Below are 26,996 nucleotides of genomic sequence, written 5' to 3' on the forward strand. Positions count from 1 at the left end.
AATATGATTTTTTTAAACAGTCCTTCAAATGAGTCTTTGAGAAGCCCCTAAGGTAAAGGAATCTATGTAAAATAACATGTTAAGAAATTTCTGTGGAAGGAAGACTGAAAGAATACTGTTAAAAGTGGCATTTAAGGCTTTTAGTAAACATTGGCATGGTAGGGAAAGTTAAACAGTCTGCCATATAGTTGAAAGATAAATAGAGGTACAATTATACCTTTCAGTTATTCAATAAGACAAAGTTCACATAAGCTCGGGGTTAAGAGGAAGACTTTTCTTGGGTAAGAGAAAACCAGTCAAGCGGGGGAGAATGAAGGAAGAATCGAAAAATAAAAGGGACTCTTATTAAACAAAATCTTTGAAGGTTTGCAATCCAAGCATATATATGAATACAGTTAATTGAGAACAGCATATAAGGGGACATAAAAAAGGATGAAGATGGAGAAAAACTAATACTGATTTGGATCTAAGACAGTGGTGCTCAACCAGGAAAGATTTTGTGCTTGTTACTATTTGTGGGGAATGTGCTACTGGGATCTAGCAGTTAAAGAGGCGAGAGATGCTGCTAAACAGCCTGCAATGTACAGGATTCAAACATAGCCCGCCCTCAACCAAGAGAAAGAAAGAAAAAAGAATTAGGTCATCCAAGATGTCATTAGTGCCAAGGGAAGACGAAACATCAGGCTCAGCCATCTTTGAAGCAGCTTGCTTTCCATAATATAAAAGATAAAGTCTTTTTTGCCCCTAAAATGGGGCCAGTAAATAGAAGAGAATAAGAACTATACAGTTTTGTCAGAGCAGTTTTCAAACCTGAATTCACATCGATCTTCTAATAATCTAAATACCTGGATATTAATTTGTATTGCTTTAAAAAAATAGTCCTCAGGTGATTCTGACTTTCAGGTTAGGGATCCACTATTGAAATAAATTTAGTCTCACGGTTCTTTGACTTTATCAGACAGATCTCACCAACCTAGAAATGCAAGAAATATTAGCAAAGCAGGTATGATAGATTGAGGTAAGTTCAGAGGTTACTAGCGCATCACTGAAGATGGTTTCCAAGCTATTTTAGAGACTCAAGAGAGAGCAAGTGAGGAACCTGGTGACCACAACAATGGTGGTTAAGACAGAATTCCATTTATGTTAAAGAGTAAGGGAAGTAACAAAGGGGTAGATACACAGTTTGAGAAAAGAATTTTAGAGTTGTAAGGCAGTATGGACATACTTAGTCTTGTTTGAAGAGGAGTGAGTTGAGTTATAAATGCCTAATATTACGTTAGTACACCTCTCGCGAATAAAAATGTGAATGCCAGAAATGTGATTTTAATGTGAATGCCAGAAACGTGATTTTAATTTCTTACTAATTTTAGTAATTTAACCCAATATAACCAAATATTTTGACACATAATGTTTTAAAAAATTGCTGGCCGGATGTGGTGGCTCACGCTTGTAATCCCAGCACTTTGGGAGGCAGAAGAAGGTGGATCACCTGAGGTCAGGAGTTTGAGACCAGCCTGGCCAACATGGCAAAATCTCTAAAGTATTAAAATTAGCCGGGTATGGTGGCACATACCTGAAATCCCACATCATACTTACTCGGGAGGCTGAGGCAGGAGAATCACTTGAACCCAGGAGGCAGAGGTTGCAGTGAGCCAAGATCGCACCACTGCACTCCAGCTTGGGCGACAGCGAGACTTTAAAAAAAAAAAAAATTACAAATATTTTTGGTACTAAATCTTAAAGGTCCTTGTGTTTTATACTTCCAGCATATCACAACTCAGACTAGCTACATTTCATGTACTCAGAAGCTACATTTGATCAGTGGCTACCTTATTGAACAGTGCAAATACAGGAATTGTGGGAACAGGATATAGAGTTATAGCTTCTTTTAGAGGCGTTTGTGTATAGCAGCGGTCTCCAACCTTTTTGGCTCCAGGGACCGTTTTAGTGGAAGACGGTTTTTCCATGCTATGGTGGGGTCGGGGGTTGTTATCATCAGGCATTAGATTCTCAAAAGGAGCACACAACCTAGATCCCTGGCATGCTCAGTTCACAGTATGTTCACAGTCCTGTGAGAATCTGACACTGCCACTGATCTGACAGGAGGTGGAGCTTAGGCGGTAATGCTTGCTCCACTACTCACTTCCTGCTGTGTGACTGGGTTCCGGTTCCGTGGACAGGGGTTGGGATCCCCCTGGTGTATAAGGATTAAACTCCCTCAGGATCGGGTTGGAAGCAGGAAGTGTGGAAATTGAAACTAGATGTGGGTTTGAATCCTAGGTCTCCAAACTGCTTTGGGAAAATTATACATCTCTTCTCCTAAGGCTCCATATTTGTTTAAAAAAAAAAAAAAAAAAGAATACCTAGAACATGTTAGGCACTATGTTTAAAGGCAAAAAGTATACATTTAAGGAAACTTTGCATATACGTTCTTTAGCCTCATCATTTGAGGCAGGTAACCAATAGTTTAACTTTTACTTTTTTTAAAGCTAAAAATTATGTTCTTTCTTAAAGGGTAGGAAGTAGAACCTTAGGAAGATAATGTGGTATTTCAAAAGTCATTTTCTCTAAAGGACAAAATTTTTTTTGCCTAAAGGCAGTTGTTGCTTTGCTCAAATAGCAAATATTCTTTGCACCCAAACAGGTTTGGTAACATTGATAGAAGGTTTTTAACTATGTCAAAGTTTTTGTGTGTTTTCATGTTAGACTCTTATTTCTCGTGTACTTAGATGACTTTTCAAATACAATATTTCTCCCTAGATATTTTTAGATGAATTACATGAACATGGACAACTACATTCTATGTCATCTTGGATGGAATTGTATCCAACTATTAGTTCTGACATTAGATTCACTAATATGCTTGGTCAGCCTGGTAAGATTATTTTCTTTTTTAATTTACCATTATGGTAGTAGTTGGAATGGGCCAAAGGCAAAGGTGATTGTGTTGGGGGAAAGGGTGCTTTGTTTTTGTTTTTTAAACAAAAAAGTAATTGCAGCTCTTTGATTAGAGCTAGCTTTTGACTTCTTTAGTTTTTTCATTAGGATCAACTGCACTTGATCTTTTCAAGTTTTATGTTGAGGATCTTAAAGCACGTTATCATGATGAGAAGAAGATAATAAAAGACATTCTAAAGGTAAACAAGTATATTTGTTTTTACCTTTTAACCTATAGTATATCTTAAAAGTTGGTACTATATTCCTTTGCTTTATGCATTATTAAGTTAACAAGATTCCTTTTTTTTAGGATAAAGGATTTGTAGTTGAAGTAAATACCACTTTTGAAGATTTCGTGGCAATAATTAGTTCAACTAAAAGATCAACTACATTAGATGCTGGAAATATCAAATTGGCTTTCAATAGTGTAAGTAATTTTTTCTGTTGTAAATAACTAGTTTAACAGTATAGTTTTTAACTTACTCAGATAAAAGCAGCTAAGTTGCAGAGTATTGGAATAGGGGAATATGAATAGACTTTTACTGAGTAGTAGCCAGTCTTTCAGATAAGGTAAAAGAAAAAAATTTATTTATATGATAAATTAGTATTAAACTTCCGTCGCTCAAATTACTGGTATCATACATAAATTGGCCCTTATAAAACAGACCTTGGGCCACACATAAACTACACTAACACTAACTATAGCTGATGAAAAAAAAAAAAAAAATCGCAAAAAGGAACCTCATAATATTTTAAGAAAGTTTACAGATTTGTTTTGGGCCACATTCAAAGCTGTCCTGGGCCACATGCGGCCTGTGGGCCATGGGTTGGACAAGCTTATTTTAAACAATGAGTGATCCTAAATTAATAAATTATTTTAGCTAACAGTGATTATACTGTTATAACTGAATAAATATGATTTTCTGGTAGTTACTAGAAAAGGCAGAAGCCCGTGAACGTGAAAGAGAAAAAGAAGAGGCTCGGAAGATGAAACGAAAAGAATCTGCATTTAAGAGTATGTTAAAACAAGCTGCTCCTCCAATAGAATTGGATGCTGTCTGGGAAGATGTATGTATACTTGTAAATTTTTTCTAATGAATTCTTGTCTTTACAGTTCAGAAAGAAATTTAAAATACACTATTTTTCATTTGATAGCCACAAAAATAAGCCAAATTTATTTGTAGAATATATTAGATACATTTAATCAGCTGTGACTCTGCGTTTAGGAATATTTGTAAAGAATGGTTTGGGCTTTCAAAGGGGAGAAATAATGCACTTTAAGGGGACTGGTTCATCACAGTTTTCACTTGCTTTTATGATTCCTTTTGGCTGTATTGGTGTGCTTTTCTGGTATTCACGTATTTATTTTATATCTGAATTTTTCAGATCCGTGAGAGATTTGTAAANGCCAGCATTTGAGGACATAACTCTAGAATCTGAAAGAAAGCGAATATTTAAAGATTTTATGCATGTGCTTGAGGTAATTTTAGAATTCCCATATACAAAATGTAAACAAATTGAGGAATTTAGAATGATGAAAATATGTTGCCTAATACTCACTGCTTTATACAAGTAGTTACCTGGGATGGTTAGAGAATGTTTTTCACCCCTATAAAAACTGTTCTTAAGTGAAACAAATTATAAGTTTCCATAGGAATATAAAGATTTGTATGTGAAGGCTATGTTTCGTATTTTTAGAAAGTTTTAGAAACTGAGCAATTTGGCAGCCACACGGATTCACTAGTAAACTTAAAGAAAACTTAAAATCTTTATGTAAAACAGATAGAAAACAGCTTTTGAGCACATTTGAGATATACCACAGCTGTGTAGAAAACCCAGAGTTTCTGGAAAATAATGGAATAAATGGTAATTTTTGTTAAAATAAGCAATTAAATAGTAACATCTGAGGTCACTTTAATAGTTAGGTAACTTTCACTGGGCACCATGGCTCATGTCTGTAATCCCAGCACTATGAGAGGCTGGGCGGGCGTTGGTCACCTCAGGTCAGGAGTTCAAGACCAGCCTGGCCGACATGGCAAAACCCCATTTCTACTAAAAAAAAAAAATAGAAAAATATTAGCAGGGAGTGGTGGTGGGCACCTGTACTCCTGGCTACTCAGGAGGCTGGGGCAGGAGAATCACTCGAACGCAGGAGGTAGAGGTTGGCAGTGAGCCAAGATAATGCCACTGCACTCCAGCCAGGCAACAGACTGGGACTCCATCTCCAAAAAAAAAAAGTTGAGTATTTTGTTAGCAGTTTCATTTAGGCCCTTGTAAGTATGCTGAATTGACCAATAATTATTGAATAATAGTATTTGATGCATATGTGGATCAGTGTTCTAATTGCTTTATGTATATTAAATGTATGAACTTAATCCTTTCAACAAGCCTGTGAAGTTAATAGGTAAACAAACTGAGGCAAAGAGAAGTAAAGTAACTTACAGGGTTGGAAGCCGGGCATGATGACCTTGCTCAATGCCTTTAGCAAGTATGCCATGCTGTCAGTTCTAGACTAGCTAATATTTATAAGCTAAAAACTACTATGTGTTTAATGCTGTAGTTTTGTACTGTAAATGGGCATAGCGGTCACTAAATTGACTATTTCTTACTTCTTTGGATTTATTGTTAACCACAGCCTTTTCTGTAACGTGTACCCACATAGGCCTGTATTGTTTCACAGCTGCCTCTAGATGTGGTCCTGTTGGCTTCTTTTTTTTTTTTTTTTTTTTTTTTTTTTTTTTTTAAGACAGGGTCTTACTCTATCACCCAATCTCAGCCCAGAGTGCAGCGGTTCAATTATGCCTCACCACAACCTTCACCTGTTGGGTTCCAACAATTCTCCCGAGTAGCTGGGACTGTAGGCACGTGCCATGACACTTGGCTTTTTGCTTTTTCGGTTTTTGTTTTTATAAAGATGGGATCTTGCTATGTTGGGCAGGCTGACCTCAAGGAGGCCTCCTGCCTTAGCCTCCTAAAGTACTGTGATTGTAAAATGAGCAACTATGCTAGGCCTTTAGATGTTTTCTGTGCCAAATGTATTGCAGACCAGAAGCATCTGCATTACCTAGGAAATTCGAACCTAGGAGCTTCCTAGGAATGAAGAACCTTAGGCCCCATCGGTAGAAATCTTGCATCTGACTCTTCATTTTAGCCAGATTCCCAAGCATTAAAATGTACATTTAATTTTGAGAAGCTCTGCTCTAATGTCTTACCTATTTTCTCCCAGTTGAAGAATCTCCAGATCTTTTCATGATCTATACTAGGATAAAGTAGTTAGGTGGTAATGGTACCATACAGAAGGGCTGAACACATTCAGATTTTTGGGCCTTAATAATCTGAGCCTTAAGGTATTCAAGAAAGGTAAGTTAGTGTTCAGTGAGATGAAAAGGATAAGAGTCCATTCTGAGATCCAGATTTCCCATTTTCACTTAAGTAACTGAGGTAGAATTTATTCTCAAAGCCATAGACATGTTTAGGGGCGAGGAGCTTGTACTGCAGCACCCCCCATCCCTGCTAGCCTAATAATTGTTATAATGAGTAAAAATCCACAAAGACAACATATGGATGTCTAAGGATGTCTTGTTTGAGGAGGAAGGAAATAGCTTTTTGGGGGAAATGAAAGAGGAGTAGATTTGGCATTTATTCTGACATCAACCTTATGTATCTCAATTCAAGGATAGCTCTCAGGTTGTTTTTTATCTTAGTTCTCAGCCTAGCTTGCTGACCAATGCCGGATTGATCAGAGAAAGCATGCCTGAATGTCATTGTATTTCACAGTCATTAAAAGCAGATGTGACTGCATATTATACTTTTCTTCTAAACCACACCATTCTCATTCTTCTTAAAAACTACTTTTTCAGCCAGAAAAAGTAATCCCACCACTTGGGAGGCTGAGACAGGCAGGTCACTTGGGGTCAGGAGTTCAAGACCAGCCTAGCCAACATGGTGAAACCCTGTCTCTACCAAAAGTACAAAAATTAGCCAGGCATGGTGGCCCACTCCTGTAATCCCAGCTACTCGGGGAGTCTGAGGCAGGAGAATTGCTTGAACTTGGGAAGCAGAGGTTGCAGTGAGCCAAGATCGCACCACTGCACTCTGGCCTGGGTGACAGAGCGAGACATGGTCTCTAGAAGAAAAAAAAAAAAAAAAAGCTACTTTGTCTACTAATAGTTTTTAACATTGTTTTGTTTAGATGTCCAAATGAGTGGGTATAGGATGGGCAAGAAGGAACAAAAAAAAAAAATGACGATTCTTTGCACAGTTTCAAGGGATTACATACCTATATATGGTAGAGTTTTACTCTATGAACTTCCGTAGCTTTTTAAAGATTCTTTACAGTCTGTCTACGGTTAAGTGTAAATTCTTGAAATATTCTTTTTTCTTTTGTCCCTGTAGCATGAATGTCAGCATCATCATTCAAAGAACAAGAAACATTCTAAGAAATCTAAAAAACATCATAGGAAACGTTCTCGCTCTCGATCGGTAAGGGAATTTATTACATGGCACCATGAGTGTATTGAAGTGTTAGCATTATTATGAATGCAATTATGTGTATTTTTTAGGGGTCAGATTCAGATGATGATGATAGCCATTCAAAGAAGAAAAGACAACGGTCAGAGTCTCGTTCTGCTTCAGAACATTCTTCTAGTGCAGAGTCTGGTGAGCATTTCTGTTTATTTGATTAAATCATTGACACTGATATACTCCATTTCTGACACTTTTTTTTTTCCTTTTATGCTCCTCAGAGAGAAGTTATAAAAAGTCAAAAAAGCATAAGAAGAAAAGTAAGAAAAGGAGACATAAATCTGTAAGCAAGCTTCTGATTTTTACATTTCACCTACGCTTTTGCCCTTAACTGCCTCAGAAATCATAGAACCTTTTTCTCTCTAGTCCTGTGCAGCCTAGGACGGTTGAGGTGGGCACGTAAACTTCAAGTTTTGTAGTTGCTCTTCACCTTAATCTTCCATTAAAATCATTTGGTGAGCTTTGAAAAAATACACATACCAGTGTTAGAATCCCCTATTCTGGTCTTTAAAATTTTCTAGAAAAAAGACTCAGGGAGATGTGTGTGCATGTGTCTCTATATGTATGTATATTTGTGTGTATGTGTAGATGGCAGCTGTTGTTGAGAACCATAAATTTAAATGTTTAAACAACCACTCCTCTACTGTTGTAGTTCTTAATCTTAGGTATTCATTAGGATCCAGCTAAGGAGCTTTTTCAAAATGTGAAGGCCTGGGTGTTACCACAGACCTATTGAATTACATTTTTTAAAATTTGAATTTGTACATAAGTGATGAAGAACCATTTATTTAAGCACTTAAATTTTAAATAATTCCTGCTTCTCAGCAATTTCAAGAAAATTATTTTATTAATACAACTGTTGTCTGCCTTATGTGTTAAAAGCTAATAGCAGTATCCTATGTACATTTATAAACCAGTATTATATTGGGTTGGTAAAAAATGTACTCTCTCTGTGTTTACATAATAGATACTACAGATCTGATGTGGTAGTAAGTCTCATGAGTGATATTTTATCCTGTCAGAATATTATCCTTCCCAAGAGAAAGCTGTCCCCCATGAATCTTGGGTAAATTCTAAATCCCTGAGGTTAACAATTCACATTACATTTCATTACTCTAAGAACACATAACCTGTTATACGTAGATGTTCTTAAATATTACCTATATGAGAATGGTATCTTCATCAAAATGCTAACCTGTTATTTTCTGTTCATATAGGACTCTCCAGAATCCGATGCTGAGCGAGAGAAGGATAAAAAAGAAAAAGATCGGGAAAGCGAAAAAGACAGAACTAGACAAAGATCAGAATCAAAACACAAATCGCCTAAGAAAAAGACTGGAAAGGATTCTGTAAGTGTTTAGAATTGTTTCATACCTGTTTTTTCAAAATACAAAAATGGATTCTGTGGTTAAACCATGATGGTGTTGAATAAATAGTCTTTTTTCCAGATGTGCTACCATTGAAGAAAACAATGAAAATTCAGTTAACCACATTTCACACAATATCTTGGTTTTTGGTGATGAATGACCCTAGATTTGATCTCCTAAATTTGATATTTTTAAAATATAGCATTCTGTAATTATGGCCTTAACTCACTAAGAAAGGATATATGATTACTAAGTAGTGCCACTGGACATTTCTTACTTCAAAAACTTTTTTAAGTGAGAGACTAAATCTGGGATTCTCCAGAGGTCTACAGTTGTCACTGTTATTAAATCCTTTGTTTCAAAAGGTAGCAATTCCGATAACTTTTAGAAATACTGATTTGAGGCCGGGCGTGGTGGCTCAAGCCTGTAATCCCAGCACTGTGGGAGGCCGAGGCCGGTGGATCACGAGGTCAAGAGATCTAGACCATCCTGGTCAACACGGTGAAACCCCGTCTCTACTAAAAATACAACAAATTAGCTGGGCATGGTGGCGCGTGCCTGTAATCCCAGCGACTCAGGAGGCTGGGGCAGGAGAATTGCCTGAACCCGGGAGGCGGAGGTTGCGGTGAGCCGAGATCGCGCCATTGCACTCCAGCCTGGGTAACAAGAGCGAAACCCCGTCTAAAAAAAAAAAAAAAAAAATACTGATTTGGGCTGGAGGAAGGGCAAATAAATGAATAGAAGAGGAGAATACAAGCCAAAGTTAAGATTTCAATAACAGATCACATAATTAGTCCTTAGTTTTTCAAATATATGTATATATGATTGCAATAGTAATGCGAATGCTGTGGGTTTAGCAAGGGTAAATGCCTGTGGATCATCACTGGAGAGCATAAACTATGTAGATAAAGCTGTTAGGGATTTCTGGATATTCTGATTCGTTGGTATAGGGTGGATTTTTTTTTTAAGATCTGAAACAGTGAGTCTGAGTCACATCGTCAGTGAAGAGTGAATGCCTCCTTTGTACTTTTTAGCCGCTTATATAGTGGGTTAAATGAAATCCCTGGAGTGAATGAAAGAGGACAATAGGTGAACTATCCACTTTTCAAAGGTTGTATCTCACATACAGTGTAGCATTATTTTTGTTTGTTTGTTCATCCTAAATCTTGTCCTGCTCGTAAGTTTTGTGTATATTTATTTACTTGTCACAGGAATCCATATGCTTAAAGCATATATTCTGTTTCTGTGATAATTCTTCTGGAACCACTGGGAATCTACAGAATTAGCAAGGAATATATTATCTAGGAAATGAATACCTGGCTTCTATTAAATGGAAATATTTTTTCTTACTCACATGATCTTTAAACCCTGTGAAATGTGTTTCTTTGGAAGAGAATTTATATATAGATACTGGTTTCTTTTTTCAAAGGCTTAGCACTTAAATTTCTGAGTACTGATGTCAGCTATAATTGTAATCAATGTCTTTTCAGGGTAATTGGGATACTTCTGGCAGTGAACTGAGTGAAGGGGAATTGGAAAAGCGCAGAAGAACCCTTTTGGAGCAACTGGATGATGATCAATAAATTATACCAAATATATGTTTACAGTATGATTTAAAGTCTAATTCAGACCAGGGACTATATTTTAAGTTCAACTGAAATAACACTGGGTTTTAATTATATCACAGGAAAAAAAAAGTGCATTTAAGTATTGTTATCGTGGACTTTATAAAAGCAAAGGAAATTGAAAATAACTTCTGATTCTGTATCAAGAATCATATTTTCATACAGTCATAACTGTCTTTCTGTGACCCTTTCACAGGGCACTGTAGGATGGATTAAAGGTGGCAATTTACTGATAACTGCAGATGTCTCTACTTTGTTCTAAAATCTAAGTCATGAAGTGATTTGATTTACTTTATAGAAGCTGGATTTTGAAGATATAATGAAAATTTTTTTGATAATATAGTAGTACAAAAAAAGCACCAGCAACTGATAAAACTGCTTTTTTGTGCACTACCCAACTGATTAAAGCCAATGTGATCTTTTATGGTGAAACTCCTAAGAAATAGGTGTTTTTGCTGGAAACTTGGTAGACCCTTAATTATAGTGGTGCTAATGAGCACTACTATAATAAAGCCACCATTATTTTTTATCAAACATCTGAATACATTTTAAAAAGGCTATTGTGAGGGCATTATTTTGAGCATCTATTTTGAGGTGATGTTTAAAAAAAAAAAAAAAAACTTTAACATCAAATCAAATTGTAAATTAATTTAAATATATTGCCTTAAGGACCTACTAAAGAATGTGCCACCAGACTCTAAGTGATAGTTGCAATATCCTTGTCTAAAAAAAAAAAAGACTTAAACATTTTCTTTAACAGTTGTCTTTTTTTTCTAAATTCAGTCTTTCTCTTGCTTTTTTTCCCCTGCTACTGAGGAAGTATTTTGCCTCCCCTACTCACTGAGAAGTATTGACTTCGTGGTACACATTCTAAAGCATTTCTGATTTGAATATTTTTGTACATTTTTATCAACTATTAAACCTTCTCTTCTAGTGTGTACTAGTATTTATTTCTACTTAAACTGTTGAGCTAAATTGTTTGATCATTTTAAAGGTACTAAATCCCTGAAATTTTGCTTCATCTTACCCACACAGCTAGTTTACTTTCCTTTTTTGATATTTAAGAACATTATAAATCAGTGCATTTGAGGTTCCTAGATTTGTTTTTCACCTATGAATTTTTTACAGACTATTTTAGAGGGGCAATGGATTGAAGATAGAATACTCTTACATGCTAACTTTTGAAGGTTGGTAATATAATTTATACTATTTTCCTTCAGTGCAGGAGATTTTTAAGTAAGTAAATTTCAGCACCTATTCTTTTGTATTATGTTATTCTTTTAATTTGTATACTTGAAGAGATCCTATTTCAAGGTGGGATTTAGAAGAACAGAAAGTTTTTTTTTTATCATTTTAGTGAGTTTTGAAAGTGGGCCTGACCAGAATGTCTCGCTCCCATTTTTCTCCTCATTTGAATTAAATATAATTCTACTTTTTAAAGGCTGAAGGGGTGGGGGAAGGGATTGTTTCTCAGTTTGTCTCCCAATTTATTTTTCTGTTAGGAATTATGATCAGGCTTTGTAGGAAGACTCATCTTGGAGAAAATGTGAAGTAATCATTTACTTGAGATTAGTCTCCCGTTGTATATTAGAGTCAAAATACATAACTTTGGCAACAGAGAGTTGTCTAGACTCAATTTTCAGAGGTCCCATTTTAGTAAGTTAATATTGCCAATCATGTCAATCACCTGACATGGAAGTCAGTGGCGAATCTTTAAAATATGCATTTGATATTGGCAAATATATATTAGTGATGTTTCACAAAAGAATTTTAGAATCTTTAAGAAAATTGTTTTCATTACTTCCATGAATGATTTTCAAAGTACAACTTTAAAGTTTTGATTTTTCTATTTAAATAAAAAGCTATTGATGTGTTTTAGCATGTCCTCAAAATAGATTCCCGTATTTCTTAACAGAGATAATCTTACTATAACTGCAAATCCCTACAACACTGTTTCCCTGTAGTTCACCCATGAAAATTATTTTACTGAAAAACAACTATAGTAGTAAACAAATTGCAATTCAAAATGCAACATCCTTGCCATGAAAGATATAATTTAAGTGACTGTGGTCCTTTGTCTACCTTTCAGGATCCCATCAAATGGGATTTAGTTGCCAGAAAGATAGTTGACAGTCTGAAGGCACAGGTGATAAGATTTTGTTAGAACTCTCTGTGAATAATTTTAAACTAATAGGTTATGTTTCTAAATCTTCAGTTTGGTAAAAAAACTGAAATGTCTTAGAATACTGGTTCTATCAGAGTTGAACAAATATGTTAAAACAGGAAAGTGTGTTTATTTTCAGATAAAGGGAATTTGTACTTTTCATTAAAGCTTCAGGGTCTTAGGAAAATGTTGAGGGTTTATTTTCCCTCAGTGTCATTAATATTAATGAACTGTTGGATCAAATTCGCTTATACATTTAATTTCATGCTTATTCAAAATCAGGACTTTAAATACTTTATTTTTTTTTATTATTTATTTTGAGACGGAGTCTTGCTCTGTCGCCCAGGCTGGAGTGCAATGGCATGATCTTGGCTCACTACAATCTCAGCCCCTCCCGGGTTCAAGCAATTCTCCTGCCTCAGCCTCCTGAGTAGCTGGGAATACAGGTGCCAGCTAATTTTTGTGTTTTTAGTAGAAATGGGGTTTTACCATGTTGGCCAGGCTGGTCTTGAACGTCTGACCTTGTGATCCACGCGTCTTGGCTTCCCAAAGTGCTGGGATTACAGGCATAAGCCACCATGCCTGGTCAATATTTGGTATTTTTCTCCCAGTTCATAATTTGTGGGAAAATTGAATTTGTATGAAGAGTTAGATAATGTGGCTAATCAGTTATGAAGTATACACCCTTCCTAAGTGAATTTAAATAATGTAATGCTTTTAAATAAAAGCAGTGATCCCACCACATTTTTTTTCAACATAGTAGCTGGCATTTTTTTATCATTAGCTAGAGTAGCTTCAGCATATAAGTTATTGAGGTTTTCCAACTTTAAAAGTGCATTTTATGCCTTCCGGTAAGTTTGATAATGATTTTTCATAGCTTTGTCATCTTTTGACTTTTGCTTAACTGGGCCTCACTGTGTATACAATTATAATATGAAAGAGGACTGTCCTAAGGTATAAGGCAGTCAGTAACGGTAGGATGAAGAAACTGTAAAAACTCCTAGAAAGAAATCTGTGTGCATTTTTCTGGAAAGTTTTCATAGTTTCAAACTGTCTAATTCAGTTTTCATTCAATTATATAACTTGGTTATATGCTTTAAAAAAATTTTGTCTAAATGTTCTGGTTTTCTTCCGGTCTTATAGTCAGCTAAGTACTGGCTATGCCACCACTCTTATTTTTACACCCAGAAAGGAGTAGTAACCGCTTTATATGAAAAATTGTTTTTTTTTTCTTTTTAAAGCTTAGATGCTATGTAAGAGAGAACTATTTGTAATCACATAGTACCCAGGGAGGAGTGATGAATAATTTTTTTAAAAGGGGATATTTAAATATATTATATAATTTAAATATAAAACTAAAAAACTTCAGCTTTTAAAACTGTTTCTAAACAAAATGAAGCAGAGTACATTAATTGCTTTTATCTTAAGTCTGAGACTTGTTCTTTTCTCTTTGGTATGTATTTTTCTCAATGTTAGGTAGATTTTAATTCAACCATCCTACATTCTCCACATAAAATTGCACTCATTTTACATGAAAAGAAAGCAAAATAATGTCATTACTTTCATGGAACTGTGTTCTTACAGGCTTATAATCTCATTCTGTGTTTCTGGTAATGGCATATACCAGTCTGATGATCTTACCATCCTTATTCTTACATTGGTCTTAAGTTTCCAGTTGTTTCCATGTGTTCCAATTGTTTTGACTTAACTGTAAGTTAGCATGTAAGTTCCTCGGTGGCAGGGATTTGTCTGGTTCATTTACTGTTATATATCCCTGTGGAATAGGACAGTGCCTGGCACATAATAGGCACTTTTTGAATGAATGTAAAATATTAGTTGAAATACATACTCATCTTGCATCCATGATACCCATCATCTGTATTAAAGGGCTTAAAAACGAATCACTGCAATAAACCATACTAACCCACCACTAAAGCCATGGTCATAATTGAAGTGCACCTAAAATAAGGTCTAGTGACTGTACCTTAACTTTTACTTCAGACATGCCCAAAACTTGTGAGAATATACAATGTAAAATTGAAAACTAATGATTTTGGGCTATTTTTGAATAGGGCTGAAGCATGGTGACATGTCAGGCACTCAGTTTACTGGAGCTGTCTTAAAGGTGAGGTGGAAAGTGAGAGATGATTTTGCCCTAATTACCCACACATTCCTCTAACCCTCCATTTTAAGCTTAGCTATAATAGCTTCTCCACTTTTTAAACTTGCCATATAAAGACTATCAAAACTGCTTTTGTGATTCTCAGTAGGATTTAGTTCCAGGCCATCTCATTGCTAGTGATTGGTAATTGTTAATTTGATGCTAATTACCTTACTTGTAAAGTTGACAATTATACTGGTTAATCCTCCCTGCCCCTTTTCATGGACTATGAAACAGTGAGTGGCTAATAATTAGATCAGATTCAAACTAAGCCATTCCTTGATGCTATTCTTCCCCTACTGTTCTTAAGGTATCTTAAGTGTACTATGTGTAAACATTTGGGGGGCAGGGTAGGGTCCTCCCTGCAAACTTCGGTAGGTGTTGGTATTGCCTACCTCTACAACTGAGCCAAGGACTTGTTCTGAAAGGTGAGTAATAAGGGAACAAGGTTTCTATTTTCTGTGTTTGTAATTACCGGATTTTCACCTGTTTATATATTATTCTGATGTAAAAGAACCTTAGTTATATAAAATTAGACCTTTTGTAAATAAATATAATTTATTAGAAAAAGTGGCATCTTTTACTAAATTGGGTTTGTGTCAGTTTTTTCCTTTAAGCACCACTGAGGCAGCAAGCCCTATGCGGTGAGGGTTGCTGGAGGCCTACATTACACATTGTGTAATTCCTCTTTTTCTTGATAAAAAGACTGAAAAGCCCATCATTTCTTTCAGACATCTGTTTCTTCAAATACTTCTTGGGCACAGATGATGAGCTATTAGTTTAAAAAGAAATGGAAAATATTCTTTTGTATAAAATCTGATAAATTCATCTTTGGAGGCATTTCTGATAGCCCTAATCTATTTTGCTAAGAGTTTTGTTTCGTCAAGTATTAAAATAGGTATGTGTGGCTGAGCATGATGGCTCATGTCTGTAATCCCAACACTTGGCAAGGCCGAGGCAGGTGGATTACCTGCACTCAGGAGTTCAAGACCACCCTGAGCAACACAGTAAAACCCTAGTGCAACAGAAAATACAAAATGAGCCAGGTGTGATTTTATGTGCCTATAGTCTCAGCTACTCGGGAGGCTGAGGTGGGAGGATGGCTTGAGCCTGAGAGGCAGAGGTTTCCCTGAACTGAGAAAGGTAGTCTAAAATTACTTAAAATTTTCCTTGTTTTTATAAAAAGAACATATTAAATGCTATAAACTTTTGATAATGGAGTTATTAAAACTGTCTGCAATGGGGGCCAAACTGTCTGTTTGTACCTCGGTGACTGGTATGGTGGTTGGGTGCAGGGCTAACTATTCAGTTAACATATAACCTATTTTTATTTGTACAACATTCTAACTGAAACATTCAGTGGGGGACTGGGGGTGGGGGGTTGTGACATTTCACAAAAGTGCTGTTGTTTCCGTAGAAGCTGTACGTTATAAATACAGTTTGGGAGATGTATGTCTTACTTCAGAGAACCATTTTCTGCATTTTATATAGCAAGAATCAAGAGTTCACATAGGGAGGAATCCTTCCTGAAGTTTATCAAGTATATTTGGATTGAGTTCAGATAGCAAGATGTATCTGTTTGTAGAAGGTAAGTCTACATAATATTGCTAAAATCCCCTAAATTGTACCATTGAAAGATTACAACATATTACAGAATAGTAGTGTAAATAGTTTATTTGCTCATATGCCATGAAAAGACCAGAAAAGTAACATGAATTGCTTTTATAAAACATTCTAATATTGCTAAGAAGCAGGCCCATTAATAAACAGAAAAGAACATGCCAACATTGTCTATTTGTAGATAAATAAATAGGCAATTATTTTTAACATATACAGGTCAGCACTGAATTTTGGAAAACAGCTGCTTTGTAGTGGAAGTCCAACTATCTGTATTATGGTCAAATTGCTATTTTTAATCAAAATGTTGAGTCCACAGAAAGACAAAATCTTGGCATGTTCTTTTTAAAGTACACATTTATGGGAATGTGGCCGCAAGTGGCAGTTTAATCTTTCTGTAAATAGGTACACTAAAGTGAAATGTGGTAGGTAACTTCTTCCCTAAACTGTCCTTGTAGTTAAATATATATATTAAAAAAAAAACCTATAAGTTAAAATAACATTCAGATTGTATAGCATAGGCTGATGCATTTTAAAACAATATTTACAATATTACCCAGAGGCTTAGGTGGGAATTAAAGAGAAGTGTAAAAACCATAAAAAACTGCACCGATTTTATAGCAAAATATCTGTACATTTAAAAAGATCATATAACTACACATCCAAGGAAAAGGGACCTTCACCAAGGGGTTCACATAAGCACAACATAAAATAGGAAATTCAGCGGTTAAATACTATACAATAAACTTTACAATTAATATATTGATGTACCAAGAAGACAAGCCAGAAGCAGAATGTATATTATGAAAAGTACAAATTTAGCTTCAGTCCAGTTTTTGACTTTGGAATGGATCAAGTGCCCTGCCAGAGAGGAAGGAAAAACAACAGTGGCTTAGTGGGCCATTTAGTCCCATTATGTATTATTTAAGCTTAATACCATATTAATACTTTTCCACAACTTAAATTGCAATTCCCCATAAATAGTCTGGGAAATGCATGAACAAGTCGGCCTTCATACATGATGCCAAGTGTATCTTCTCCAGTTTACAAAAAAGAAAAAAATTGCGATTGTCAGAGAATAAGGCCAGGTTTCTAACACTACTCTGCTAGTAGATGTAACCTTGAATGCTTGTTGATAGAGCTAGTAGACTTCCTTGCAAGGCACCAATTTCAGTTCTCAGAATTAATAATGGTCCTCAGAAATGTTAATACTGATTACTGAGATGTTAATTTTAGTGCTAATATGCTTGCATTATTTAAAAGCTGCCTCTAGCTGAAGAACACAGTACTGCAAATAAGTCTTATACATTGTATCCCCATGTTCATATGGTGGATGCCTCTCACATAGTATTGTTCTTTAGCACAGAAGTAGAATGTGAAACTGGAAACAAAGGGTTGGGTGACCTTTGTGCCACTGCCATTGCATCCTGTTTGCACTTTGTTGGGGCCTGGTTATAGACAAAAGGAGTTTTACCATGTGATTTTTCCTTCTTCCATGTTGCAAGTAAAATACAAAGTTGATGGATATGGGTAAAACATAAAATTCCTTAAGAGACATCTCAACAAAGGACCCACAGCAGATGCATTCATGTTACTTACAACATCAGGAAACCAGGTAGGCCATCATGGGACAATCACAATGGTAGGTAATAAGTTTAATATGAAATTTACATTTTGGTTAAAAAAAAACAGTAACATACTGGTGTAAAAAGATACCTAGTCAAATCAAATCCTATTGCTTTGATTAATCTGAACAGGTACTTCCATTTTTAGGCACTTGTTAACAAGGGTTGAAAGGAGAGCTCATTTTAAAATTCTTTTGTGTTTGCTAAATCTGAGCCCTTATTTTATGTGTGTTCAAGGCTGCAGTTAAATGGTAGCACATAAAGTTCATATGGGCAGTTTCATTCACGCACACCCTGTGTTCATGCAGTCTGGTCTCAGGTTCACATTGTTATTTCGGCACCATTAACAGAACGCAAGTTCTGATCATCAAAGCGCCGCCTGATGCTTCTCCTCACCGCATCGGCTCGTCTGTAGGGTTGGTTTCTAAGATCTGTAAAGAGAAGAGTGCCAGTAAGAGAATAGCAACCTTTAATAGCATGTGTCTAAGCATGACAAAGGCCAGCTGGCAGCCAATCAAAGCAGCTTGTGTAGAAGAGAGTCACCTAATGGGCCCTTCAAACTCAGGGAGCACTGAATCAAAGATAAACATTTGCCTTCAATATTTACAATCAAACAAAGTAGGGTGTAATACTGGTAGGATTCTAGGACTTTAAGAGAGAAAAATATATAGATTATTTATGTCACTGGCCAGAGTCTAGCTGAAGTCTTATTTTGAAAGGTTTCTTAAATTAGAAGCAGCTGTAGCTTAATTTTTTTGTTTTGTTTGTTTTTATTCTGGAAGCCTGAATATCAACAGTAATCGCAATAATTTTTAAACTGCAAAATTAATAAAGCAGACTGTCCTGTCCCATCTTATCCTTGCAGTTTTAACAAGAACCTAAAGGCTTTTAGTTTGCAGATAAAGGCTCTATTATTTTCCTTCCATTAAGCTAGCTGAGTTTATTATTTTGTAAATTTTAAGCACAATAATGTTCAATTAACCATTAAATATAAACCAAAACATTAGTCTATTCTCTGCCACCTTTTTTTTTTTTTTTAAAGAAATGGGATCTTGTTATGTTGTCCAGACTGGACTTGAACCGGCACAGGCCTCAAGCAATTCTACCACAGCCTCCTGAGAAACGGGGACTACAGAGCTCTACCACCCAATATTTTTTATGTTACATCAGCAAGGAGGAGAAGTATGTTACTAAGTCAATCACTGCATACCAGTCCAAATAGGCATTGCTCTGTTGGGATGAAGTGGGATGAGCAGAGGAATTTTATGCAAGAACTCAATATGAAGGCATGCTTTCTTGGGTAAGGTACCTAACTAGCAACTAGGCTATGCAGCCTCCCTTTGATGAAGTCAAGATATAGTGAAAAAAGTAGAGCAGGCTTTGTACTTTTCCTCTTGTTTGTTTGGTTTAATTAGTATTTACTTCCCTTTCATTAACAGTATTGTTGACATTTGCTAGAATACAGTCTATCTTTCGAAAGGGAAATGCAAGTAACAGAATTAAACCAGATTTATCTTTTGTATCCCTTTACTCAAGTTGAAAATGGAGCTGATGGACCACGTTTGACCCACAGAATATTTGCTCCACTCTTCTCCCCCTCACATTTTAAAATACAGTTTCCTGGTGTTTAAATTGGTATTGAATATAAAAACCAGGGTTTCTCGCTTCTTTTGAAAAATTGGACAATTTGGCAAAACCAGGCCCCAATTCCTACACAGCAAAAGAAGCTGGAGCTGAGATCTGTGCTCTCAGGTTCAGCACAGTTCTTGCCAGGCCTCTTACCTTCCTGGATCCTTGACTCATTGGAATTTATGTGGCCCTGCCCTACTCTCTTTTTAGGTGGTGGGGGTGCGGGGGACAGAGTCTCTGTCACCTAGGCTGGAGTGTAGTGGCAGATCTCAGCTCACTGTAGCATCCACCTCCTGGGCTCAAGCAATCCACCCACCTCAGCCTCCCAGGTAGCTGGGCTATAGGTATTTGCCACCATGCCTGGCTAACTCTCATATTTTTCTATAGAGACGAGGTTTTACCTCATTGCCCAGGCTGGTCTTGAACTCAAGCTGTTGTCTGCCTTGGCCTCCCAAAGTGCTGGGATTACAGATTACAGGCATGAGCCACCATGTCCAGCCTCTACCCTTAAATTTAAGGGTAAAATAGTTTTGCATACCCTAATCTTCTCAAGCCTCTGCTTCCTAGCCCACACTGGTAATGGAAGGCCAGAATTACACCTGTGGCTAAAATATGCAGCTCTGTGGTTGTTCATCCTCTGAGCAATTAGTTCTAAAGATCTTAATCCTTCAAAGGCTGTAGTTCATGTTCCCTGACCAGGACCTGCATTTAGTCTCTTCAGATCAAAATGGGCTTAACTGAGTAACTCAAAGGCCAAGACAGGGGTAAGGGAAGAACAGCTTAGCACTCAAAGCAAATACAATCATCAGCAAATACCCTTGCCCAAGCCATCACACTTGAGAACTTAAAAGCAGGCCGAGAAAGTCCAATAGAGAGGCTCAATCCCCACACCATTGGAATGTGAGGTACAAAAACTCCCTGGTCAGATTCACCAGTATTACCCTCAGCCATAGATTGAAACAATTGATCTGCATACAGAGAGAGGAGGAAGCTAAGTAAAAAGTGATGCTTGCCAGCTCTGTGTATCCTCCACCACCGGTGTGCTAGAAGAAATCCTTACCCTCGAGTGAACATTTGGAAATTTAGTGATATTATTCTTCTTTAAAGCTAAACAGAAAAAAAAACAAAAACACAAAATGATGGTTAAGAAAAAATGGGATGAAAATGGAAAGCAACTCAACTTTTAGTGCTTAACATTCCCGGGCACATTAGCCAACAGAGGAAGAGAATGGGAAGCCGTTATTACAAGAAGTGTTAGATCAAACAAGGGAAGGATGAATGCATCTTCCCACCCAGCTCTCTAACCACCCAGTCAAGCTGCTTTGAAGATTGGCTCCAGAAAGATAGATAAGAGTCCAGCAGCAAAACAGACAGCAAACATCAGCCAAACAGATGACAATTTTCTAGCCTGTTAATAAGCACTGGTGGGTAAGTACACTGCAGAGCAGGCAATGACAATATGTCCTTTGACATCAGAGACAGAACATACATAACAAGTGCAATTCATAGAATAGTACATCACAAAATAAACACATACCCAGTTCCATGTCAATCTCAGCACAGGAGTCAATGGCTACTTCCAATTAGAGTATGTGCTTCCCTTGTCTCTTTTCTAATCAACTAGACACTGGAGAGAAGTTTGTTCCTTATTAGGCATCAAGAACTAAGCCCAGGAAGTTACTTTGAAAAGTTTGATCTTTTTTTCTCCCCAGTTTAAAAACAGTGGCAATTTCCAACGATATTTGCTGTTAAGTATTTCTGGTGCCACCATCCTGACCAAAGAAGCAGGTCAAGATATTATCTGATCACAGAAGAAATAGCCTGAGTTGGACATGGAACAGAGCTACCAGTGAAAACATAATTGAGATAAGATGGTGGGAGCACCTAAGCCTTTGTATTCACGTCCTGCTTTACAGCTTTGCTGCAACATGGAATTGCTGATAGCTGAAATGGGCATGACATTCGGAAGGAATAGAGGTGGCCTACTCAGGGTAGGGTCTCATAAAGCTATGGATTGCCTATATCTACATAAACAAGCTAGGTCAAAAGGGTTCCCTGTGTTAAGCTCATGAGTTTCAAGGCCCAGTTTGTAGCTGTAGCATAGTTCACAGTTCCTTCTGTAAGTCATTTTGCACTTTAGAGCACTTTGCATTCCTGAGCCCTTTCATATGGCTATCAAAGCAAGTTAACTGGGTACAGGATAAAAGGCCTGGGTTAATATCTGTATACTAGAATACTATGTTTTTTGGGTTTTCTTTTTTTTAAACAGGGTCTTTGTTGCCCAGACTGGAGTGCAGTGGTGTGCTCTCTACTCACTGCAACCTCTCTATACCTCCTGGGCTCAAGCGATGCTCCCACCTCAACGTCCCTGGTAGCTGGGACTACAGGTGTACCACCATGCCTAGCTAATTGTGTGTGTGTGTGTTTTTGTTTTTTTTTTTTTTTTTGTAAAGATGGGGTTTCACTATATTACCCAGGCTGGTCTTGAACTCTTGGGCTCAAGAGATCATCTTGCCTCAGCCTTTCAAAGTACTGCAAAGTACTGGGATTACAGTATGTGCCACTACATCCAACCTGAACACAGTAAGTTCTCAATACATGTTAGGTTTAGTAGTTATTATTATTAATGGCTATCATTTTGTGTTGAAAGACATTAGCCTAAAATTCTTATCAGCAATCTACTTGGTATCAATCCTGATTCTCAAAGAAGTGCTCTTAATATTTTTGCTCTATTTTTCTCAAAATTTCTGCAAACAATTACATGACTTTAATTGTCAAAACACGCCGACTGTTACAGCAATGTGAATACACATGTATTGAGAGTGGCAGTGAGTGAGCAATGATGACTGAAATGTAAAACCATGCAGCATGAGAATAACACAAAAGATGACAAGATGGAGATGGAATTCCATGCTAGCATGTTGGTTGGCCCTAACACACACACACAGGGGGACATAAGAAATCAAAAAACCTGTAGCAACCTTTTAAGAGCATCAGGTGAGAAAGAGTAATAGTTTAGTAATGGTATTCCTCAGTGAGAACAGGTTCGCAGAAAAACCGAGAGCCACGCTTGGCGGTGCGAGCAGTAAAGGGCACAGTCTTCAGCACTGCATTGAAAATGACAGCCAAACAATACAAACAGAAGAGAATAAAAAGCCAAGATCTATTGCATTAGTCCATGGTTAGTGCGTTGTTAATCATACCTGGGGATGGAAGAAGGCAATATATACTCAGATTAGTTCATAATGGTACAAAGAAGTTAATCTGGGGCTTTGGGGTGGGCCAGAAAATGAGAATTACTCTGAGGAGGATAAAAATTGCCCTATAAGCAGATACTCACTCCCCTCTAATGGTAGATTAATGACTTAGATCAAGCAAATAGAAAATGTACATTCCATTCATTTTATAAAGCCAGGTGTCATTGGAATGGAAGATATACTAAGGAAAAAGGAGAGGAACTCCTTTTTTTTTTTTTGGAGACAGTCTTGCTCTGTCGCCCAGGCTGGAGTGCAGTAGTACAATCTTGGCTCACTGCAACTTCCACCTCACAAGTCCAAGAGATTCTCCGGCCGCAGCCTCCCAAGTAGCTGGGATTACAGGAACCCGCCACCATGCCTGGCTAATATTTTTGTATTTTTACTAGAAATGGGGTTTCACCAGGTGGCCAGGCTGGTTTCAAACTCAAGTGATCCACCCACCTCGGCCTCCCAAAGTGCTAGGATTATAGGTGTGAGCCACCGCACACAGCCAAGAACTCCAAGTTCTTAATGAGTAAGGCTGGATGCTTCATTAACTACAAGTTCATTTTGTGGCAGTGAGACCAAAAAATGCTTACCTAGGAAGGATCTGTTCCTGGTCTTGTTCAGAGTGGAGTTTCTCCCCCAGCATGGAGGAAGCAAAGAGAGGTACTAACAATGAAGGTTTTATCTGGGGGGCATCTGCAAGCCACTGCAGTGTGTACAGTGAGATACCAATAGGCACACATATACAGGGTGTGTGTGCCATGTGTAGAGAATGGCATTTTCATCAGCCACTTATCCACTCAGGACCTACACTGCTTTAATCTGGCAGGAATTTCATTATTGACTTCCTCAGTATAAAATCTACCTAATCATCTAACCTATTTAATTTCCACGGGTGTAAGCTGTTGAGAAAAAATATTGTGGTTTTGAACATTTGGGATTCCAATTTACAATGTTCATGAAGCTATAACAAGAAATGAGACATCAAGAGTCTAGGAATTCTGTTTTTAAAAATCAGGAACATTGGGGAAATGTAAACTAATGACTAGATATTTGATATTAAGGGAATGTTAGTTTTGGGGAGATGTGATAATGGTAATGTATGTTTTTATTTTTTAAGAGTCCTTATCTTTTGAAGGTATGTAATGAAATATTTCCAAGTGAAATTCTATGTCTTGGATGTCAAGGGTTGGATATGGGGGTAGGTCGCGTGTACCTTTAACAAGACTGGCCATGAGTTGGTAATTGTTGAAATGGGTGAGGGATACATTACATGGGACCTCATCATAGTATTTTCAGTACTTCTGCATATTTCTGGACTGTCCCATTATAAAAAGCTATAAGCATCTGGAAGCTTATAGCAACATTTATGTGTAACAGACGTGAATGAAGTTACTTCCTGTCTCTGCTACAAGATACTGCCCAAGTTATTGTTGTGATCTGTAAAAGGAAGTACAGAGATCTGGAAGAATCGGTTCAAGGAGACAGCATCAAGCCAATTTAATCAGACAAGAACCACGCTGTTTTAACACACAGTTCTTGGCTTATAAAACCAGTCCTCAACCCTGGGCTAGAATAGAAACCTATTGGCTTATCCAAATTAAAGTACCTACTGACTTAAGTCTGAATGAGTAAAGAGGCTTTTAAAGAGGATGCATGGACTGTGATTAGTGCAAGCTGAATGGGTCTGGTCCACACTGTTTATTAATCAGGCAGGTGGCTAGGTGTGGCCACAAGGAAAAAAAATAGAGCATGATGACAAATCAAAAACAATGGAAATCCTTTAAGTGAAGGAGCTCTGCTGAAACCTGCAGGGTTCCGATGCAGAGTACTGGGGCAGTATGCATGCTGCTGCAAATATACTTCAAACCCTAGCATGAGGTCTGTCTGCATCACTCTGGGTGTGAATAAAGTCTACTAATGAACTTGCCATCCCTGGACAAAAGCAGCTGCAAAATCTGCATGCATCCCAGTCTAGGTGAGGCCAGTGGGATCTCCATGGGCCACAGTGAGGAAATATCTTTTACCTGTGATGATATCTTCAATAGCACCATCTTTTCCCTCATATACATGTCTGTTATCTTTAACTTGTCGTCTTCTTAATTCTGCAATTAACTCTTGCTGCTGCCTTTTTGATTTATGAGAAGGAGACTGAGAAGAAAGGGCAGAGATTAGTGCCCATTAGGAGTTTATGAAAATCCAAAATGTGTCTGAGCATTATGTTACTAATAAGCAGCCTCAGCCAAAAACACGCACACATCCCAACATTCTGCTCAAATGCAGAAAACTCAAGCTTTTGGGAAGAAAACAAACTTTCACTGAAAAACACAAAACTCCACCTGGCAGCAACAGGAAGGCTGGAGTCTACAGCAACAAGAAGCAGTTGGTAATTGTCGAAATGTGGTGCCAGGGATCACAATGAAGAAACTTTGGACTGCCAGCCTTTATGCTTTTTACCTACTAACGACGTTGCCCTCCATGAAATATTCCCTCCATTCCAGCTAGCAAGTCCCTCTGCCAGCAAGGCCAGGATCAGTGGGCATCTGCACAAAGCCTTCTCTGGATGCTAAGCCCTTTGGTCACTGGGTCGTCTGGTGTGGCCTCTCTGTATATCCAACTAAGTTCCAGATGACTATAAACTTGGACTTGCCACACAAACATGCTCTTAGCCTCATTCCAGTGGTTGTGGAACAAAGTAATTAATGAACATATTTCAATCTGCCAAGTTTCCAGGCACCAGAAGGAAGTGGTGAGTATCCTGGGCACACCTGGCTTGCTGGCCGTTCCTATGGCTTGCTCCAAAGAGCCCTCTCAGCCTCTCCCCACAAACCTGTCTCATGAGTGCGGCATTTCTTACCTTTGGATCCTGCTGCTCCATCAGAGCTTCCTGCTGCAGGAGTTTTTCCATGAGAGCTTGTTCCTGCTTTTTCCTCAGCTGGGTAAATCAAAAGAACGAGAAAGATCATGTTAATGGAAATGATAGCAGCCAAGATTTTTAAAAGTCATTCTTCAAGCATCCTTAGTGAGTTGAGAATTAGAGTAAATGGAAGATTGAGAAGATCTACACTTTATGCCTGTATTTAGCTCTGCTTCTGGGCTTCGCTGTCCGTCACATCTCTTTAAAAGCTGGGAGCTGAGACTCAGCTCATCCTGAAGTCCTTTCCTGATGATCTCCCTGTTCAAACTGCCTCTTAAGGTTGAGAAGATCTACACTTTATGCCTGTGTTTAGCTCTGCTTCTGGGCTTCGCTGTCTGTCACATCTCTTTAAAAGCTGGGAGCTGAGACTCGGCTCATCCTGAAGTCCTTTCCTGATGATCTTCTCCCTGTTCGAACTGCCTCTTAGTCTTCGTCCCACATACTGGTGGGCACCTCCTGTCCCGGCAGCTGTGCTTGGTGATTTTGTTTTCCTTCCAGAGACAGTCTGCCTACCTCGAGTGCCTCTGATCTAAGATTCTTCTGCCTTCTGCCTATTGTTAGGGGAAAACCTCCATTCCCTTGGCCTCTTATTTCTTTTCAGGGCCTCACCAGAGTGATACTCTTGGCTTCTGTCCCACACCTCACTCATTCCCAAAGGAGGCAGTGTGACTAGTCTGACGAATCTGGAAGAAAGTGAATAGGCTCACCTCAGCTCAGCCCTCTTGGGCACTCACTTACTCTTTGGAAGCCAGTCTCCCTGAAGAGACCTCTAGTTGTCAAGCTATGAACTGATGGGGTAGGTCATCTACCTAATTTGTGGCTGAAGTTGAAAGTCGCAGACACCCTATCCTTCAGCCCAGCTGTTATCAGTAATACAGTTTATATTTGGGTCTCCATTGCTTTTGTTTTCAGTTTCATTTTCATCCATTCAAGAGGGATGATGTCCTAAAACCCCAACCTCTGCCTACAGAGTCCCTAGGTAAGTGCCAGGCTGGGAGGCTATTCATCACGTATAGGGCAAGAAAAACATCCAGGCAGTCACATTACTGCCTGACATATCACTGAGCCAGCAGAGAAGATGACAGGGAGGAACAGTGAGGTGGAAAGAGCACACTGTTGGACAGGCTGGGACCTCCAACACAGCCTGGACCACCAAGGGCAGCTTCTCTTTTCCTCTGCTCCACACAC

At 37.8% G+C, this 26,996-nt stretch overlaps 2 protein-coding genes across 2 annotated transcripts in view; one reads left to right on the plus strand and one right to left on the minus strand.

Annotated features, from left to right (window-relative positions):
* The window catches only part of PRPF40A (pre-mRNA processing factor 40 homolog A), a 59,403-nt gene extending 48,012 nt beyond the window's left edge, over positions 1–11,391 (plus strand). The window contains 11 exon segments of the mRNA XM_037736588.1: positions 2,761–2,875; positions 3,046–3,137; positions 3,248–3,364; positions 3,868–4,005; positions 4,324–4,340; positions 4,342–4,417; positions 7,333–7,419; positions 7,500–7,596; positions 7,683–7,744; positions 8,679–8,810; positions 10,319–11,391. Coding sequence (XP_037592516.1) covers positions 2,761–2,875; positions 3,046–3,137; positions 3,248–3,364; positions 3,868–4,005; positions 4,324–4,340; positions 4,342–4,417; positions 7,333–7,419; positions 7,500–7,596; positions 7,683–7,744; positions 8,679–8,810; positions 10,319–10,411 — 1,026 coding nt within the window. The 3' untranslated portion in view covers positions 10,412–11,391.
* A 5,043-nt stretch (positions 11,392–16,434) lies between these two features.
* FMNL2 (formin like 2) overlaps positions 16,435–26,996 on the minus strand; it is a 319,858-nt gene continuing 309,296 nt past the window's right edge. Inside the window, exons 24-26 of the mRNA XM_037736626.1 lie at positions 25,749–25,826; positions 24,919–25,042; positions 16,435–18,451 (exon numbers count right to left, since the gene is read on the minus strand). Coding sequence (XP_037592554.1) covers positions 18,342–18,451; positions 24,919–25,042; positions 25,749–25,826 — 312 coding nt within the window. The 3' untranslated portion in view covers positions 16,435–18,341. The remainder of the gene's footprint in view (positions 18,452–24,918; positions 25,043–25,748; positions 25,827–26,996) is intronic.

This window comes from Cebus imitator, unplaced genomic scaffold (genome assembly GCF_001604975.1).
Source record: "Cebus imitator isolate Cc_AM_T3 unplaced genomic scaffold, Cebus_imitator-1.0 Scaffold27, whole genome shotgun sequence".
In the NCBI taxonomy this organism is placed as follows: Eukaryota; Metazoa; Chordata; class Mammalia; order Primates; family Cebidae; genus Cebus; species Cebus imitator.